This window comes from Petromyzon marinus, chromosome 32 (genome assembly GCF_048934315.1).
Source record: "Petromyzon marinus isolate PM22_M1 ecotype Great Lakes invasive population chromosome 32, UKy_Petmar_22M1.pri1.0, whole genome shotgun sequence".
Taxonomy (NCBI): domain Eukaryota; kingdom Metazoa; phylum Chordata; class Hyperoartia; order Petromyzontiformes; family Petromyzontidae; genus Petromyzon; species Petromyzon marinus.
The window spans coordinates 1155852-1170160 of NC_133698.1; the positions used below are offsets into that span (position 1 = coordinate 1155852).

General features: G+C 54.6%; 1 protein-coding gene across 2 annotated transcripts in view; it reads left to right on the forward strand.

Moving 5' to 3' along the window:
• The window catches only part of PEX16 (peroxisomal biogenesis factor 16), a 29014-nt gene extending 22542 nt beyond the window's left edge, over nucleotides 1–6472 (forward strand). For both annotated transcript variants that reach the window (XM_076071207.1, XM_032964360.2), the window contains exon 11: nucleotides 4054–6472. In XM_076071207.1, the coding sequence (XP_075927322.1) occupies nucleotides 4054–4112 (59 nt within the window). In that variant the 3' untranslated portion in view covers nucleotides 4113–6472. The remainder of the gene's footprint in view (nucleotides 1–4053) is intronic.
• Nucleotides 6473–14309: the final 7837 nt, after the last annotated feature.

Below are 14309 nucleotides of genomic sequence, written 5' to 3' on the forward strand. Positions count from 1 at the left end.
TGTGTATGTATGTGTGTATGTGTGTATGTATGTATGTATGTGTGTATGTATGTGTGTGTATGTATGTATGTGTGTGTATGTGTGTGTGTATGTATGTATGTGTGTATGTATGTGTGTATGTGTGTATGTGTGTGTATGTGTGTATGTATGTGTGTGTGTATGTATGTATAATCCTTGCCAGGTCCTGGCAAGGATTATTCAGCATCGCCTTGCCAGGCACGCTGAGGAGAGGCTTGCGGAGCCCCAATGCGGTTTCAGGAAAGGGCGGTCCTGCACAGATGCCATATTTTCTGTCCGTCTGCTACAACAGAGGTGTAGGGAATTCCAACAAGACCTACATCTCTGCTTTATTTACCTGGTCAAGGCCTATGATACCATCAGTAGGCCTGGGCTCTGGGTCGTTCTTCGTGCTTTTGGAGTACCTGACCCTCTGCTCACGATCATTAAGGACCTTCATGATGGTGAGCGGGCCCGGGTAAAACTACGTGGCTGGGAGTCAGAGCCATTCCCTGTACACCTTGGGGTGCGACAGGGATGTCCTCTGGCTCCCACATTATTTAACATCTATTTTGACCACGTAGTTCGTGAAGCCTTCAATAGCTGTACCGGGGGAATCTCCATATGGTACAGATATAATGGGAGGCTAATCGATGCCCGGGTGCAGTCAAGGGATGGCTCCCTATTGCTCAACCACGTTATGTATGCTCATGATTTGGTAATAGCTGCTCAGTCAGAGGAGGAGTTGGAGACGCTGCTGCTGAGACTGGAGCGTGCCACTAAGAGGTGGGGCCTTACCATCAGCCCCACCAAAACTAAGCACCTGCCTGGGTATTTTGTACCATCGGACACTCCACCCCCACAACTCCCAATCGGTGATGGGGCAGTTGTGGAGAGAGTGGAGAGTTTCCCATACCTGGGCAGTGTGCTTATGACTGGCTCCAGTTTAACAGCAGAGGTCTCACTCCGAATCAGTCGAGTGGCAATATCTTTTCATCGGTTGCGTAACGCTGTGTGGAAGCTACCTGGTCTGTCGCTCCGCACTAAGCTTCAGGTCTTCTCGGCCACGGTCATTCCCTCCCTTCTCTACGCTTGCGAAACGTGGACCCCCCTAATGGAACATCTTCGCCGGTTAGAAACATTTAGGCTGGCCTGCCTACGATCCATTCTGGGTTTAACCAGACTGGATTGTGTGAGGAGCTCACAAATCCTTGAAAGATCTGGGCAGGGTCTGATCGGTGAGCTCCTCCGGCAAGCAAGGCTGCGATGGCTGGGTCATGTAGCCCGCATGCTCAGCCACCGCATGCCAAAACAGCTTTTGTTCGGCCGGATTGAGGGGGCTAAGCGGGCGCGGCACGGGCTAGAGAAGTGATGGAGTGATGTGGTACAGGAGGACGTGGAGCTGAGTGGACTTGCCGATGACTGGTACCAGCGGTGTCAAGATCGGCCTCTGTGGAGGAGGCTCGTGAAGGATGCTACTGGGCAGTTAGAGGTAGTCGCCCTCCAACAACAACGGAGGGCGGAGGAGCGACGCTCAGAACAACGAGCGGAGCGCCGGGTGGCTAAAGCACAGCAGGTTGGCACAGTAGGGGGCACAGGTGGTGCATCAGCCAGTAATCTCAGTCAGTCGACCCGTGGCACCTGGGTCTGCCCCGTGACCTCCTGCCAGCGGGCGTTCGACACTTCACGTGGCCTCAGGGTGCACATAGCCTGGCACAAGCGTCGTGGTGACGTCACCGCCACTTAGTGGCGAATGGCGGTTGTTGTTGTATGTGTGTGTATGTGTGTATGTATGTATGTGTGTATATGTGTTTGTGTGTATGTGTGTGTGTATGTGTGTATGTATGTGTGTATGTGTGTGTGTATGTATGTGTGTATGTATGTATGTGTGTATGTGTGTGTGCGTATGTTTCATGACTTTCATGATGGTGAGCAGACCCGGGTAAAAATACGTGGCTGGGAGTCAGAGCTATTTTCTGTACACTTTGGGGTGCGACAGGGATGTCCTCTGGCTCCAACATTATTTAACATCTATTTCGACCACGTAGTTCGTGAAGCCTTCGATGGCTTCACCGGAGGAATTTCCATCTGGTACAGATACAATGGGAGACTGATCGATGCCCAGGCGCGGTCAAAGGATGGCTCCCTATTGGTCAACCACGTTATGTATGCCGATGATCTGGTAATTGCGGCTAACTCAGAGGAGGAGTTGGAGGCGCTGCTGCTGAAACTGGAGTGTGCCACTAAGAGGTGGGGTCTTACCATCAGCCCCACCAAAACGACGCACCTGCCTGAGTATTTTGTACCTTTGGACACTCCACCCCCACAACTCCCAATCGGTGATGGGGCAGTTGTGGAGAGAGTGGAGAGTTTCCCATACCTGGGCAGTGTGCTCATGACCAGCTCCGGTTTAACAGCAGAGGTCTCACTCCGAATCAGTCGAGCGGCATTATCTTTTCATCAGTTGCATAACGCTGTGTGGAAGCTACCTGGTCTGTCGCTCCGCACAAAGCTTCGGGTCTTCTCGGCCACAGTCATTCCTTCCCATCTCTACACTTGCAAAACGTGGACCCCCCTAATGGAACATCTTCGCCGGTTATAAACATTTAGGTTGGCCTGCCTACAATAAATCCTGGGTTTAACCAGGCTGGATTGTGTGAGGAGCTCAAAAATCCTCGAAAGATCTGGACAAAGTCCCATCGGTGAGCTCCTCCGGCAGGCAAGGCTGCGTTGGCTGGGTCATGTAGCCCGCATGCCCAGCCACCGCATGCCGAAACAGCTTTTGTCCGGCCGGATCGAGGGGGCAAAACAGGCGCGGCACGGGCTAGAGAATAGATGGAGTGATGTGGTACAGCAGGATGTGGAGCTGAGTGGACTTGCCGATGACTGGTACCAGCGGTGTCATGATCGGCCTCTGTGGAGGAGGCTCGTGAAGGACGCTACTCGGCAGTTGGAGGCAGTCGCCCTCCAACAACAACAGAGGGCGGAGGAGCGATGCTCACAACAACGAGCGGAGCGCCGGGTGGCTAAAGCACAGCAAGTTGGCACAGTAGGGGGCACAGGTGGTGCATCAGCCAGTCATCTCAGTCAGTCGACCCGTGGCACCTGGGTTTGCCCCATGACCTCCTGCCAGCGGGCATTCGACACTTCACGTGGCCTCAAGGTGCACATGGCCTTGCACAAGCGTCGTGGTGACATCACCGCCACTTAGTGGCGAATGGCGGTTGTTGTGTATGTTTGTGTGTGTATGTGTGTGTAAGTGGGGAACGGTAGTGTAGCGGTTAGCGCGCTGCACTATAAACCTGGCGACCCGGGTTCGATTCCCGCTCACGGCCAACACCAGTGACGATTATCTGAACCGGTCCTGGGCCTCCCCTAGGTCGACTCAGCCTTAAATGAGGACCTGGTGCGGTGTGTAAACATCGCCACTGTGGAGACAAAGGCGGCCAGGCATGGTGCTGGCCACCCACCCCCTCGTGTGCCATGCCGGCCTTCATAGGTGCTCGCTAACAGCACTTGTCCCAACAGTCTGTTAAGGCTGTTCAGGGGATTATTGTCTTTGTTTTGTAGGTATGTTGAACTTCTTTCACACCATACGTAGCCAACTTCGCTAATCGGAGGTGGGTGGGAAGGATGACAAACTAAACAAAAAGCAAACGAGACGCAGACGTCTGTCAGGAGCACATAAATATTTGCGCGAAAGTAAGAAACCATCGGCTTTTCCTGAAGGAGTGCATTGTGGGTTATTGTGGAGTGCACGCTCCTCATTTGTTGTTCTTCCCCCGCACCTCCGATTGGCACGGTTTGCCACGTGCAGCGTGAAAGAAGTTTAATGTGCACACGTACATACACTCAACGTACACACGTACATACACTCAACGTACACACGTACATACACTCAACGTACACACGCACGTGCACCGTGGGGTCTGTGCGCTTGTCACGTGGCCGTGAGTCTCATTTGAAGCTGGTGGTTGCCGGCCACACTGTTGCGCACCGCTACGACAGGCGTTCCTCAGCGATGACAATCCTGTGCCCATGCCGTTCGATCTGCAGGACCCCTGATCGAATACCTCCCGGCCTGGCAAAAAGTCTACTTCTACATGTGGAGCTAAGGAGCGAGGCGACGGGCGGAGCGCTTGCATGGCACCGGCAACGTGTCCCGGGAACGGAGTGCGCGAGGGCGCTGTCCGTCCAAACATCCTAATGGTTTGAAACAGCCGATGACGAATGGTAGCCGGACTCTAATCGAAATATCCTAATGGTTTCAAACAGCTGCCCAACGATTTGCACAAATTGCATTTGTCTGGAATCACATGTGATTTGAAACGTGAGCGAGATGCCTTGTAGGCGTTGGTAGAAAAAAGTAATCTGACAAACGGAGGTTTTCCTGACCAGTGTCGCTTTCACGCTTTCTGAGCTGTGCGGCAAATGCGCGGTGCGGAGGGCGGTGGTACGGTGTGACACGAGGCACGGTGTGACGTACGTGTAGCACGGTGTGACACGCGGCATGGTGTGACATGCGGCAGGGTGTGACGTATGTGTAGCACGGTGTGACATACGTGTAGTATGGTGTTACATGCGGCACGGTGTGACGTACGTGTAGCACGGTGTGACGTACGTGTAGCACGGTGTGACGTACGTGTAGCACGGTGTGACACGCGGCAGGGTGTGACATGCGGCACGGTGTGACGTACGTGCAGCACGGTGTGACGTACACGCGGCAAGGTGTGACGTACGTGTAGCACTGTCTGACGTACACGCGGCATGGTGTGACATGCGGCAGGGTGTGACGTACGTGCAGCACGGTGTGACACTCTGCAGTGTGACGTACGTGCGGAACGGTGTGACGTGCGGCACCGTGTGCGTCACGCGCGAGGTTCCCCACTCCACCGGGCTGCACGGTGGCCAGTAGATGTCAGTATATCCCAGTGGGTTCACGAACCCGTCTGTGTACACGTTTAAGTGTAAGCCCCTGCGGTATGCACGGGGGAGTTGACTCTGGGTACTCCTCCCAATGCTGGATCCCAATACCGGACACCAATGCTGGACCCTTCTGAAAAAGCCTCGAGGCTCGGGGAGGCCTTGCATTCCGCTGTCCATGCGCCGGTCACGCTGGGCGCTGTTGCTGCCCTCTTCTGATGCCCTTGGGGTGGCGACGTGGATCAGCGGTTTGAGGTTCAACCCCGCCGCCGGCCGCCCCGGTTAACACCGTCGGTGGTGAACCAAAACGTACATGCCCTCTGGTGCACAGCGGACGTTAAAGATCGTTCGTTGTGTGCCGGTGGCGTCACGGTCAGATTTTGGCAACTTTGGAAAAATTACCGGAGCAAATTACTGTGCTCGGTCGAGCAGAGCAATAGCAACATCTGCCACCGTACTCGCAGATACCCCAATTGCAGGCCAGTGCTGCCATCAGCTTTTACCGCAAAGAGAGAGCTCACTCCGACTCTGTGACCGCTGCAGTGCCTGGGCGTGGCTCCGGGCGACGGTCCGCGGTGTCGCGACTCGCGGTGTCGCGACTCGCGGTGTCGCGACTCCACGGTGTCGCGACTCGCGGTGTCGCGACTCGCGGTGTCGTGACTCGTGGTCTTGGGGCGTGACTGCCGTGTGAACTGCGGCGCCCTGCTACAGCGTGCGTGTGTTCCACGCGTTCACCACAACACCGACGGTGGAGGCGGTCCGTAGCGGTCGAGGTTGCGCCGGTCACAATGCGGTTGTCGCAAGCTCAAACCCTGATTGGTGGTCGACACAACCAATAATTCCTCCGGGGTCGATAAAACGGCTACCGTCCCGTGCAGAAGTCGACGGTGGTCGGTCGTGCTATGGATAGACTCTCCCCCGTCATAGAAATGTTGAATTTCCATAGCCGGCGAAGGGTTTTCGACAGGAGACGCGCACCGCCTCAACGCTCAGCTGAGTAGGAAGTCGCCCTCGAATTTTAGTTTTGACCTCACGTCGTTAGTCACGATGTCCGGCGTTTCGCCCCGCGTCCCGAAGCGAAACATCGGACATCGTTCCGAACAGCGCGTGGCGGCACAGCTGTAAAAACGCATCTGAGAGAGCGTTTGGCCACCTGCCTTAGAATCGCCTTGCCGCCATCCCAGCAGCTGCACGGGGACGGTCGCCAGCCCGTGAGTAGCTCCGGACACGGCAGCGGTGGCGGCCACAAGGGAGTGGGATTGGGGAGCTGGGTGTGTAGGCCGTGCCAATTCGGCCTCCCCGGCGTGCCACCAGCGTCACCCATGCTCCACACCGAGTCGCCACGATTGCCCGCGAACGAACGAATGGCAAGATTGGCGCGACAGGTTTTTAATTCACAACGAACATGGAGCCTTCTCGTGGTGACGGCGATCTCTAACGCAACCGATAGCCGCGCCGTTGGGCGCCCGCGTGCAAGGCTGACTGCGTGGACGTGGTTGCGAGCGGCTGACGAGGGCCTCGCTCAATAAACTCCTTTTATACGGTCACATAACTCGTCTCCGTGCTGTGCCACGCGTCACCACGCGTTACCACACGTCGCTTGCTGACCATGGATGACGTCGATGCGATGACAACCATTCGCGTAGACGGCAACGGGTGGCGACGCAGTGTCAGCAACAAGGGCCTGGGTTTAATTCCCCGACCCGGTAAGTGGGGGGGAAGGAAAAGGGCCGAGGGTGGCCCGAGATGAGTTTGATGACAGTCGATGCAGCATCGTCACCATCACCGCCACCCTCGCCATCTCTGCCTTGGCCACCGCATGAGTGGCCAGGGCGGTTTGGGAGAGGCCGCGGTGATGGTGACAGCTGCCGTCTGGAATCGCACGGCTTGGATTCCTGACTGGTGTCTTTGTGTGGAGTTTGTATTCTCTCCCTCTGTCCTGCGTGGGTTTCCTCTGTGTTCTCCGGTTCCTCCTCCGATAGTGAAGTAAAAAATGTAACCGGCATTGGCCAAACATCGCAATTCTGAGAAATCAATCACTCGTAAATGACTCAATTGGGATCCCACAGCAGCAACATCGCCACCCCTCCGACTGTCAATGCTCAGCAGGACCCTGCTGAAAGGAGAATCTTGAAACTGAGGCGTTCTGCGATAAACAAGCACGAGACGGCAACTAAACTAATGAGACGATTTTATTTATTTATTTTACCAGGTATGACCCACTGAGCTACTTACCTCTTTTTCAGAAGCGACCTGGCCGCAAATGATAACGAAGTGGCTCCTGGAAATGAATAGCAGCAGCCCTACACTCGAAACGCGTGACGTTGATTCGAAATGTGGAGGGGAAAACCGGAGGACCTGCAGGAAAGTCCACACAACCACGGGGAGAGAGACACGCAGACTTCACATATACAGCAGCAGGCGTCAGGGCCGGGATCGAACCCACGTCCTCCTGTATACCAGGCGAGGTAGTTAACATCTCCTAGCCACCGAATGTGGGGACTGCCACAGACGCCGGTGTCGTGGTGAGCACGCCGGATTCCAACCCAGAGGCTGTCGGCTCCAATGATCGCCCGGCGCGGCAGCTGACACAATGGGGCGAGTGTCCTCAAACCGCCCACCACATCTGCCCACGCAGCAGCAGTGGAGAAACACGGGGACACCACCAGTCGATTGACGGCAGAGGTCGCGTGTGGTGGGGTCAAGTCCGGGGACTCGCTCCTCTTCAACGACGTCCGCCCCGCGTGGAAGAAGAGGCCAAGGAATCACTTTCGATCGGTGGGGCACGGTCGCCGATAAGACACCGGAAGTGCGAGGGCCGCCACGCATTTGAAATCGTTGTTGGGTTTGACAGCAGCACGATGATGGTGGAGTGTTGCCACGCGTTGTGTGGGGGGCGGGTCGCGAGCCTTGCGATGAGGAAGATCCCTGCCCGAGAGGAGTGTCCCTGGAGCTCCGTCCCGTAGAGCACCACGAACCTCGCGGTGTCACGTGGTGGTGGTGGTGGTGGGTTCCTGTCTCGTCGACACCAAGTCGAGACAGCGATGGGAGCGATTGGGCTGCGTGAGACCGACCCCGGCTCCCGCAGAGGACGTGGAGCGTGAATCACGGCGAGTCGGGTGAGTGGTGAGGCAGGTTGGTGAGTGGTGAGGCTACTCACCCCTCTGTAAACAACACTCCTACTCACTCACTCTGTAAACAACACTCCTACTCAAACTGTAAACAACACTCCTACTCACTCTGTAAACAACACTCCTACTCACTCTGTAAACAACACTCCTACTCACTCTGTAAACAACACTCCTACTCACTGCTCTGTAAACAACACTCCTACTCAAACTGTAAACAACACTCCTACTCACTCTGTAAACAACACTCCTACTCACTCTGTAAACAACACTCCTACTCACTCTGTAAACAACACTCCTACTCACTCACTATGTAAACAACACTCCTACTCACTCAGTCTGTAAACAACACTCCTACTCACTCTGTAAACAACACTCCTACTCACTCTGTAAACAACACTCCTACTCTGTAAACAACACTCCTACTCACTCTGTAAACAACACTCCTACTCACTGTAAACAACACTCCTACTCACTCTGTAAACAACACTCCTACTCACCCTGTAAACAACACTTCTACTCACTCTGTAAACAACACTCCTACTCACTCACTCTGTAAACAACACTCCTACTCACTCTATAAACAACACTCCTACTCACTCACTCTGTAAACAACACTTCTACTCACTCTGTAAACAACACTCCTACTCACTCTGTAAACAACACTCCTACTCACTCTGTAAACAACACTCCTACTCACTCTGTAAACAACACTCCTACTCTGTAAACAACACTCCTACTCACTGCTCTGTAAACAACACTCCTACTCACTCTGTAAACAACACTCCTACTCACTCTGTAAACAACACTCCTACTCTGTAAACAACACTCCTACTCACTGCTCTGTAAACACTCCTACTCACTCTGTAAACAACACTCCTACTTACTCTGTAAACAATCCTACTCACTCTGTAAACAACACTCCTACTCACTATGTAAACAACACTCCTACTCACTCACTCTGTAAACAACACTCCTACTCACTCACTCTGTAAACAACACTCCTACTCACTCTGTAAACAACACTCCTACTCACTCTGTAAACAGCACTCCTACTCACTGCTCTGTAAACAACACTCCTACTCACTCTGTAAACAACACTCCTACTCACTGCTCTGTAAACAACACTCCTACTCACTCTGTAAACAACACTCCTACTCACTGCTCTGTAAACAACACTCTTACTCACTGCTCTGTAAACAACACTCCTACTCACTCTGTCAACAGAATTCCTACTCACTCCGTAAACAACACTCCTACTCACTCTGTAAACAACACTCATACTCACTCCGTAAACAACACTCCTACTCACTCTGTAAACAACACTCCTACTCACTCTGTAAACAACACTCATAATCACTCTGTAAACAACACTCCTACTCACTCTGTAAACAACACTCCTACTCCTCTGTAAACAACACTCCTACTCACTATGTAAACAACACTCCTACTCACTCACTCTGTAAACAACACTCCTACTCACTCTGTAAACAACACTCCTACTCACTGCTCTGTAAACAACACTCCTACTCACTGCTCTGTAAACAACACTCCTACTCACTCTGTAAACAACACTCCTACTCACTCTGTAAACAACACTCCTACTCCTCTGTAAACAACACTCCTACTCACTCTGTAAACAACACTCCTAATCACTCACTCTGTAAACAACACTCCTACTCACTCTGTAAACAACACTCCTACTCACTGCTCTGTAAACAACACTCCTACTCACTGCTCTGTAAACAACACTCCTACTCACTCACTCTGTCAACAACACTCCTACTCACTGCTCTGTAAACAATACTTCTACTCTGTAAACAACACTCCTACTCTGTAAACAACACTCCTACTCACTCTGTAAACAACACTCCTACTCACTCTGTAAACAAGCCACTTCGTTGGGCTAAACTGTGTGGCCAGGTCGCTCAGTGGGCCTTAGCTGGTAAAATAAAAGAGTTTCGTGTTGTCGCGCGTGAGCAGTCAACAAGGCAGTGGCGTCCAAAGCAGAGGCTGGCGCTGCTGATGAGACACTGAATGCCGACACCGGCACCACAGCGTCGCTTGGTACGAGACGCTGGCACAGGGAAGGCGGTCGTGCCACCGATGGGCTTCGTAAAACGACAACACAACTGGAACCCCCACTTTGTGCGTCTCTGTGGAGAGACAAAGGCGGTTATTTGTGTCGTCGTGCGCGTCAGCGGCCGGAGCAGGAGGAGAGGGACGCACGGACACCCCTCGCCGCGTCAGTGAACGTTCTGGTTTTGGAAGAGGGAGGTCACGGGTCGCAGTCGGCGTCCTGACACAAACCAAAGCGGGCGGGAGGGGGGGCTCGGAGCAATTCGTCTCCGTTTGGGGGATTCCTCCAAACGGAGACGCGATTCGCCTTCTAAATAAACAACGTGGGCGGCGGAGCGGTGGCCGCAGTGGTTAGCGCGCTTGTGAACACCCAACTCGCCGGCTCCGGCACGAGTTACAACATCGGGAATCGCCATCCCCTGGAGCGCGCCACGGGGACGGCTTTGGTGGGTGGGTTGGTGGGGGGCTCGCCCCCACCGCGAGCCTCGATAGAACGACCGGGGGGGGGGGGAGGCCGAGCGACCCGGCCGGAGCGCGTGCGGCGCCGCTCCCGCTGTGAGGTTTGCGAGGTTGACGGGCGGGGGAGCGGCCTCAGCACGAGACTTTAACCCGTGGCCAGGCCGTCAGCCGCTAGAGGCGCTCGCTGCGCTGCTGGCGGAGCGGGGCGCGAGGATCTCTCCTCTCGGCAACCCACGGGGGCACGGCCCCCCCCTCCCCTGGGGCACGGTCCCCCCCCCTCCCCTGGGGCACGGTCCCCCCCCCCTCCCACGGTCCCCCCCCGCCCTCCCCCGGGGGCGCGGGCTGCGCCATGAGCCGCCACAATGAATCAACGGCGAAATCCAAAACAAACTCGCCAACGTAAACACTGTACTCTTGCGATGTTTTATAAACACGGGGCACGCTCTCCCTGCCCTCTCCCTGCCTCTCCCTGCCTCTCCCTCCCCGCTGATGCACAGAGAGACGTACACCGAGACCCCCCCCCCACCCACGCTGCACCACCCTTCCACACCACCACCAACCCCCGCGAGTTGCCCAACTTGGCCGCCGCATCCATCCCCCCGCAACCACGACACGGCCAGCCCCTCCTCTGAGACGCACCTCCCCCCCCCCCCCTAATGGCAGGAAGACCGCCGCTTTGCCACCCCGGGGGGCGGTGGCGGGGGGGGGCTCATAGCCTCAACATGAAGGGCGCCTTATCGTTCCAGAAAGCAATTTGCGCCAGGCGTTCCGAGTCGGGGTTCGGGTTTAGGGGCAGGGTGGTGGCGGTGGTGCTGTGGTTATTTTGCTCGGCTTGAGGATAATGGTCGCGTTGTATTCCCAGCGCTTCATTTCAGACCGGTCCCTGAGCTGTTCCGGGAATTATTTTGGCCACGCCGCATCCACGTCGCGTGAGCCTTTTGCCAAATACAAATGTATTATTAGCCTGCTCACAGGGCTAAAGAAAAAAAACAGGGTACAATAACATCGGAGTATTATGGATAGGTGTACCTTTGTTAATGTAGTGGTAGTGCCTTACGCCGATAATCCCGACTTCCTGAGCCAATGGAGCAGCGCTCCGGTTCAAAAATATGGAGCGAAGAATGAAGACGCGGATAGCGGCGTATCCGTTGCGAGGGTGGTGTCGATGTTGAGGACAGGGCTCGGCATTATGGACATCTGTGAAAAAAGAGCTGTATAGCTCATAGGATTCCTCCAGTACACAAAACGATTCTGATGATTGCGAGAGTGTTGCAGGTGTGGCCAGTGACTCAGCCCCTCAGCTCTCGGGAGATGGGTAAACAAATAAACGAAGTACCACTTTGCGAGGAAGTCAACAACGTTGGATTCCCACGGGAAGTTACTCGCCCCCGGCATAGCAATGTGGAAAGACTTCCACTGGCTCTGGGATGTAAACAGGTGATGAGCACCAATTTCTCTGTGCTCACGTGATTTCGGGAATCGCTGAAAGTTGTCGAGTGTCTGGCCGAGGGGAATGTGTTTGTCGCTGTGGCTGGGGTGAGAGTTGTGGCTAGAACTTGTGGTGATAACACAGCAGGGTTCGGTAATGTGCACATATTCCTCGACTTACAAACACATGACTTACGACATCCGCACTTACGAACACCCGACTTAAGAACACCCGCACATACGAAACAGCGTCCATGAAATATATTTTTTTACGTTGATTTTATACGCGAACTGGCACTTGAAATTGAACCACGAACTATTTTGTTGAGCTGAGCGATCCTCCGCGAGATGTAATGAGTCAGCCTGGTGCTGGAAGTGAGTGTGTGTGTGGGGAGTGTCCGTGTAGCGGTCAGCGTGCTGTGCTACGAACCCGGCGACCCGAGTTAGATTCCCGCTCCCGGCCGACACCAGTGACGATGATCTGAACTGGTCATGGGCCTCCCCCGAGGTCGACTCAAATAAGCACCTGGTGTGGCGGTGTAAACATCACCACTGGAGAGACAAAGGCGGCCGGGCGTGGTGTTGGCCACCCCGGCCTTCTCTTGTGCTGCACCGGCCATCGTAGGTGATCTCTAACAGCACTTGCCCCAAGAGCCTGTGAAGGCTACACGGGGGGTCTCTGTCATTGTTTGTTAGGGTTGTGGTTAGGGTCGTACTCGAGTTCGCGCTGTGGGTAGAACTTGTGTTGACAACACAGAGACACATGGATAAATATTCCGCCAATAGCCTCCTCCTCGTCGCCACCATCATCATCGTGAGCCATGATCAGTCCACTGCTGTATGAGGGCCTCCCTGCTCAGGCTGTCTGTAATCCATGACAGCCAACGCTTAGGCTGTCAATGTTCCGGAACATGTTCCGTGACCACTGGCGGACTCAAAGTGGGGCAAATCACTGCGGGAGACATTCGCTAAAATAAACATTCACACACAGAGAGCGCGAGCGGCCTTGCCCCTGGCTGTCTCTGCTAAGCGTGATTCACGCCCTAGCCCGAGCACGTGCGGAGCGAGGGCCGCTCCCAACCGAGTCTCGCTCCGTCCGTCCGTCTCAAACTCGCGGCCACACGTCCTCGAGCGCCGCGCCACTTGTGACGCATCCTCCCTCGGGGGACGGCGTCGCTTGAGACTCCGTGCCGAGCGACCACAGGGCAGAGGCCCGCGCACCCGGGGAGCTCCCACTGAGAATGGGAGTGAATGAACCTCAACGCCGGGGCCAGAACCCATGGGGGACAGTCGACTTGCAAGAGAGGACGCACGGCAGAGGGGATGAGCGGCCACCGTCGAGTAGACGGCACCGGGAGGAGTTGGGCCGAGGGGGAGAGGGGAGATGGCGGTGAGAATCGATGCGCAGAGGGTGGCCGAGACTCGGAGAAGGGGGGGGGGGGGCGTGGATTGGAAGCTCGCGGAGGGAGGAAATCCGAGATGCCGACCCCCATGCAACACCTGGACGTTTGGCTTCGGATACGATGTACGTTAATCTCCGTAAGTCTGTGGATCTCTACATACGTGTATGTGGGTATTGTAGATGCATGTGAGGCGATGACTCTGTGCGTAATTAGAGTATATGAATCACGTTTAACACGTAGGCTTTCGCGACCAATGTCATCCATAGTACAGTTTTTTGTTGGGTTAGATCGCGTAAATATGGCATGGGGTCACGGGACAGGCCCATGTGTCATGAGATGACTGGCCATATACAGTACTCACATACACTATGATTGTCATAGAGACCCATAGGCTCACAGTCGTAAATCATATAATAATACAGGTTTTTGGGTTAGATCGCGTAAACATTTACTGTACATGAGCCAGTTAGTCAGTCATCCCTTGACATATGGCTCTGTCCCGTAACCCCATGCCAGCGAACCTTCGACACTTCACGTCGCCTTAAAGTGCACATAGCCTGGCACAAGCGTCGTGTTGACATCACCGCCACTTAGTGGCGAATGGCGGTTGTTGTTGGGTCATGTAAGTGTGAATCTGGGGTGTTCGTGTGAGTGTTTGTTAGTCTATGAATCTCAGTGACGAGGCACGGAATATAATTCAGTGGAGCGAGGCGCTCCGGGCACAGCCATCGTGGGATTTGCGTCTCAAAAAAATGAGGTGGATTTTCTGTTCTCTCATTGCTGCTGCACGATGTCTGCAGCGATACGTTCAGGAGCCGATTGCCAAAAGTCGCGGTGTGCCAGCCACGAGGGGCTTCAGGAGTAAGACCCCGGGGGCTCGCGGCAACCAAAG